Source organism: Lipotes vexillifer, unplaced genomic scaffold, assembly GCF_000442215.2.
Source record: "Lipotes vexillifer unplaced genomic scaffold, Lipotes_vexillifer_v1.1 scaffold753, whole genome shotgun sequence".
Taxonomy (NCBI): domain Eukaryota; kingdom Metazoa; phylum Chordata; class Mammalia; order Artiodactyla; family Lipotidae; genus Lipotes; species Lipotes vexillifer.
Window position 1 is genome coordinate 1,269,578 of NW_006783618.1, and position 6,154 is coordinate 1,275,731.

The 6,154-nt window shown below is 36.7% G+C and overlaps 1 protein-coding gene across 1 annotated transcript in view; it reads left to right on the plus strand.

Annotated features, from left to right (window-relative positions):
• MPZL2 (myelin protein zero like 2) overlaps window positions 1–3,837 on the plus strand; it is a 10,928-nt gene extending 7,091 nt beyond the window's left edge. The window contains exons 5-6 of the mRNA XM_007456322.1: window positions 910–985; window positions 3,225–3,837. Of these exons, the coding sequence (XP_007456384.1) occupies window positions 910–973 (64 nt within the window). The 3' untranslated portion in view covers window positions 974–985; window positions 3,225–3,837. The remainder of the gene's footprint in view (window positions 1–909; window positions 986–3,224) is intronic.
• Window positions 3,838–6,154: the final 2,317 nt, after the last annotated feature.

Below are 6,154 nucleotides of genomic sequence, written 5' to 3' on the forward strand. Positions count from 1 at the left end.
AACCCGTGTCCCCTGCATTGGCAGGCGGACTCTCAACCACTGAGCCACCACGGAAGCCCTAAGAGTTTTTTAAAATATATTTTGGAGTATACAAAAGTGTCTTATTAGATATAGGATTTGCAATTATTTTCTCCCCTTCTGTGGGTTGCCTTTACACTATCTTGATTAGTGTCCTTTAAATTTTGAAGAAGTCCAATTTATCTTTTTTTCTTTTGTTGCTTGTTTTGTTGGTGTCATATCTAAAAAACCACTGTCTAATCCAAGGTCAAAAAGATTTATGCCTATGTTTTCTTCTAAGAGTTTTACAGTTTAGTTCTTACATTTAGGTCTTTGATTAATTTTGAATCAATTCTTGTATATGGTGTGAAGTAGGAGTTCAAATTTATTCTTTTGCAGTTGTAATTTTTCAGCTGTCCCAGCACCATTTGTTTCTTTTCCTCAAGAAATATTTACTATAGTAAATAGAATTGATTTTTAAGGAGACTAATGAACCCAACTCTGAGTTGGTTTGAATAGAATACGATCAATAAAGTTGACTTCTAGGTCAGTCTTTTTTTGTTTTTGTTTGTTTTTTATTTTATGCTTTTCTTTTTTGAATAGGAAGCAGAATTAGAGGTAGAATAGTAATGGTAAACTAAGGTGTCTGCTTTAAACCTGGAGTTCCAAAATAATATTCTCTTCTAGAAATATTCTGAAAAGTAAGTTCAGATACCCAGGGTCATGTGGAAGTATGAGTATTATTAGATAGCGCTAATAGGTTTAGTGCTCTGTAAGCTTGGATCTACTCCCAGGTGCATACAATTCTTCCCCAAATTTGGGGGAATATATCACACCTGAACCTTTGTAGGATTTGCCTCCCTTGCTTCTTGCCTTGTTCCCCTGACGTTGGTTTCTGCTTTTATGTTACAGAAAAGAAGAAGAAAAGCTCAACCAAGAAAAAAAGGTTTCTGTTTACTTAGAAGACACAGACTAACATTATTATATGGTAAGGTTCACAAATGGGTTCATTTCTTTCCTTAGCTTTTTTTGGCTGCATTGGGTCTTCGTTGCTGTGTGCGGGCTTTCTCTAGTTGTGGTGAGCAGGGCCTACTCTTCCTTGCGGTGCGCAGGTTTCTCATTGCAGTGGCTTCTCTTATTGTGGAGCACGGGCTCTAGGGCAAGGGCTTCAGTAGTTGCAGGACGTGGGCCCTAGAGCACATGGGCTTCATCAGTTGCAGCACGTGAGCTCACTAGTTGTGGCTCTCAGGCTCTAGAGCGCAGGCTCGGTAGTTGTGGCTCACAGGCTTAGTTGCTCCGCGGCATGTGGGATCTTCTTGGACCGGGGATCAAACCCGTGTCCCCTGCATTGGCAGGCAGATTCTTAACCACTGTGCCACCAGGGGAGTCCCTCCTTAGCTTTCTTATATGGCTCATTTCTACTGTGGATCTCCCAGCTTATATGATACGTGTTTCCTGTATGAAATTAGAGGAGTTGGGCAGAGAGATAAAAGGCTTCTCTTGTGTTATCGATGGCTTCCCCTTTGAGTGTGTTTTGTGCAAAGGACAGGAAGCTAGACCCTACTACCAGTAAAGCTGAGAGAACTCTATGATTATTTGAGGCTCTGGGGTTATATTTACCACCATAAAGAATAATAAATTAACTTTCAACATGTAAATAAATTTTTTTAAATGAAAGAATATCTGCTTTTATTCTTTTGTTTTATTGTAAACTAATCATGGCATTTAAGAGAGTGACTCAATAGATATGCTTGACATTTTGGCAGGAGAACTTTTGTATTATTTGGAATTGATTTCTACTACTCTCATTTAGTTATTGGGACTATGAATCCAATTTTAGTGGTGTGTAGTTTTGTTTTTCCAGTTTTTAGGTTTATTAGGCTTAAAAGGTAGGATGATTTATTTTTCATATGATCACAATTTCTTCTATTCTCTGAAGTAGGTCCACTATTATTATTTGCAAAAAGAGCCACACTTTTATAGCCTAAAGCTCCAGTGAAAGTTCTCAAGGATTTATAAAATAGAATATGGAGAAAAATGGTTCTATTGTAAACCTAGAAAAAAATCTGGTGTCAGAGAGATTTTTACTAAGGGTTATTTTTAAAATCAAGCAGATTTTCTAATAAGTCAGAGTCATGGAAAATAAAGATGGAGGCTGTTTAAGATTGAAAAAAATTTAAGGATTCCAAAAAAGAGGGGATATATGTATATATATAGCTGATTCACTTTGCTGTACAGCAGAAACGAACACAATATTGTAAAGCAATTATACCCTAATTAAAAAAAAAGAAGTTTAAGGAAGTAACACAATCAAGTGCAGTGTACGATCCCTGACTGGATGGATACTAATTTGAATAAACTAGTTATAAAAAAGATTTGGGGGGACATTGGGAAAGTCTTAATATGAAAAATTTCAATCTGGACAATAGGGAATTATTGTTAACTTTTATTAGGTATAATAAGGGTATTGTGGTTACACAGGAAGATATCCCTATTATAAAAATGCATATTGGAGTATTTAGGGTTAAAATGTCAGTAATTTGGTTTAAAAACTTTAGCCCCCACCAATATATGTATTTATAGCAAATAAGGCAAAAAAAAAAAAAACCCTTTAAAATTAAGTGATGGTGAATTCCATACACTGCCTTCTTTACTTTTCTGTATATTTGATTTTTTTTTGCGGTACGCGGGCCTCTCAGTGTTGTGGCCTCTCCCGTTGCGGAGCACAGGCTCCAGACGCGCAGGCTCAGCGGCCATGGCTTACGGGCCTAGCCACCCCGCAGCATGCGGGATCTTCCCGGACCGGGGCACGAACCCGTGTCCCCTGCATCGGCAGGCGGACTCTCAACCACTGCGCCACCAGGGAAGCCCCTGTATGTTTGACTTTGTTTATAATAAAGGGGTTGGGGTGATGGTGGTGGGGGAAGAGAGAGAGAGAGAGAGAGAGAGAGAGAGGAATGAATGCATGCGAGTGAGCAGCTATGGATCATCCAAGTGTCCATGAAAGGCAGAGACTATGAATTAAGGACACTGACCCAGAGAAATATGTAATAAGGATCAGGAAATTTCTTTTAAAAGTTAAGTTAGAAGAGGACAAATATACTTAAGAATATTTTCCTTCACGATGTAGAAGAGATCATATATATATATGTATTCATAATGCCAGGTACTCCTATTGCACTCTTGCCATACACATTATCCATTTAAACTTTTGTTTTGTATTTCAGGAAGCTGAAGATTTCCAAGAACAAGAACCCTGAGATAAGTTGGAGTTAATGGAAGCTTTTCTTTGGCTTTTCCAGTTGTGACCTGTCTTCCAACCAGCTCTGCAGTATATAACCACCTAGACAAGCAACGTTCCTCTGGTGCCAGCATAGGGCCCTTCTTGAGCAGATACCAGCAGACTCACACACAGCCCTGTTACCAAGGTTTTATTTAATTTCAGAGTACAAATATTGTATTTTTTTCAAATGCTCATTAGCTTTTATATACTAGGAAGCTACATTTTTGCCCTTAAACACTCCTTGTGGATTATGATTTGTATACATACATATTGGCATCAAATGGGATAAAAGTCAACTTGTGTGTCATAACATTTCCTTTAATATATTAGTTTCCTTAGAGCAGCATTCTTGCTATTAAAGTTAACATGTTTACCCTTTCCTTCTCACACTCTCAATTAAAAGGTGAGCTGATTCTCCCAATTGTTTTTGATTGATTAACAGAAAATCCTAAATTCAGTCTGTTAAAGAACAGTCTGACTTTTATGGCTCTCCTTAAGTATGGGACACATCTTATTTTATCGAATTTCTTTCAATACCCTAGATGGCAGGTTTTTGTTTTTGTTTGTTTTTGGTCAATTGATCCAAGGTTTCCAGTAGTACAATCTAAACCACAGAGTAGGGAAGGTTACAGAAATGCTAGTAGATTGACAAAGGCCACCTCAAGATGAATTGCTTGTCACATTTTTTCTCTGCTGTGACAAGCAATCAACAGCTCAGATCTTTCATGAGCAGTGAATGACTGTTTAGCTTACTATAGTTTTTCCCCCAATTCAATTATTTATAACAACAGAGCAAAATCTATGCTCATTTGTAGACTGGAATCATTAAGCAGTTAAATGGAAGGTTTCTGAAGGAGTATATTACAATTAAAAAATTTAGCGCTAGTGAAAAAAATCACCCTAAATGATAATAATTTTGTATAGTGTTATACAAAGCTCTGAGAACTGGAAGACATTAAATTTTTTTCTTTTATTTATTTTTTAATTCAGTTGCTTATTTGGGGGGAGGATTTGGTTTGGGGGCAAAGAAATACCAAAACTAACAGAATGTAACCAACTTTGTTTTTTTTTTCTCTTATACTAGTAGATAAAACAAACTTTATAAGTGGGTCATGGAAAGAAGAGTGCTTTTGAAAAAGTGTCTAGTCTCCCAGTGTCTTTCCAAACTTAAGCTACTGCAGCACTTATTTAAAGAATAGAAAACATCTAAATGTTTAGGAACCTCTCCCCCTACCCCCTGCCCTCCATGTTTACAGCTTGATATTTTCAGATTTCACCAACTAGGCTGAAGATGTTATTTCTTTTAAAACTGGAATTTCCAAATAGTTATCTGCATTTAAAGATGATGAACTTTGATATTTTTTCCAATACTAAAAAAAAACCTGGTATAATTTACATGTGAACCTTGATTCTGAAATGCATTCCATACCTGTCTCATTTTGCATTTTATACTGTCTAAAAAAGTACAGTTTCAGTACCCAGTTTTGAAAGTAAAAATTAGATTTAAAGTCTATATTACCTTTCACATTTTCTACTTTTCTCTATAATTCAACCTTTGAAAATATAGTAACTGGGTATTTCTTCAAACGGATGGCCTGGGTGATGTTCCATAAGTGTAAATAGGTAGTTAAAAACTCATGGAGGGTGTTTCCAGCAAAACTTGTAGCTTTTGTGCCTTGGCTAAATATTCAAGGGTTAATATAGCCCGGCTGTTCAGTGTCTTTTACTTGAAGAGAACTTTTGAATTGTAACTTATTTTTTATTGTGCTTTAAACACTATGTAAATAACCTTCAGTAATAAAGCATTACAATTATATAATTTGCTTTTATGCAAATCTAAAATTTTTACATGGCAGGTCACAGAAAACTGATGGGAATACATTTTATCTTCACTGAAAAATTTTCTTAGAGGCAGCCTGGAAGTCAATAATGGATAGAATTAGTTTCTACTGGATAAATAAACCTGTATGAATTTCCACATTGCTTCAAATAACTGAGAATTGGGCACAACCAACTACTTAGTTTGGGGACTCTTTTGAAGCAACAGTATCATCTCTTCCATTTGATACTCTTACATTACCTTCTTAATAGAGAAAACTACCAGCTTTCAAGTCTAGTAAAGGAATGGGAGTTGAAAAACGGAAAGTTATTAACTTTCCCAAAAGCTGAAGCATATTTTCATTCCTCTCTTGCTTTCATTAAATATACATAGATTCCAGGAGAATAGGTTGACTAATGATTAGAGCAGGGTAGCATCCCATCTCTTTTTCAGAAGAATGTGAAACCATCTCTTCATTTCACTTCAAGCACTTTCTCACTGTTCCAACCAAAAGTGGCACAAATCTCAGCTCCTTTTTGTAATGATTTCATCATTGCCACTGTCAACAGCAACTTAATAAACACCCAACTTAGGTAAGTACTGAACTGGATGCTGTAATAGCTACACACACACACAAAAGAACATGAACCAAACAGTCTTGAGGCACAAATTGACAGGAAGGCCTAATACATATTTATCTATTCACTGACTGATCCTGTAGGATCTCCTAGGTCCCTCTGAACTCTAAATTTATAGAAATCTATTCTGAGAGCATTCAAATAAAATAATCTGTAGGGAGTAAAAAGGACTTCTGGCTTAGAGTCAAGGGGATCAAGACGATTAAGTCCTGCAGAATTCCGTAAAAATAAACAGTAAGTTCTCCAAAGCCTGTCCGACTTCATTTTCGAGCAAAAGGGAATAATGAACTCCTACTTGAGAGTTAAGAATCGCTGACTTGAAGTGAGCAAGTCCAGGTGTGGTTCTGGAACGAAGCCACGTTACTATGGCAACTTCGAATCGCCATTTTAGGTCTTCTCGCGGCCTCCCGCCCTCGC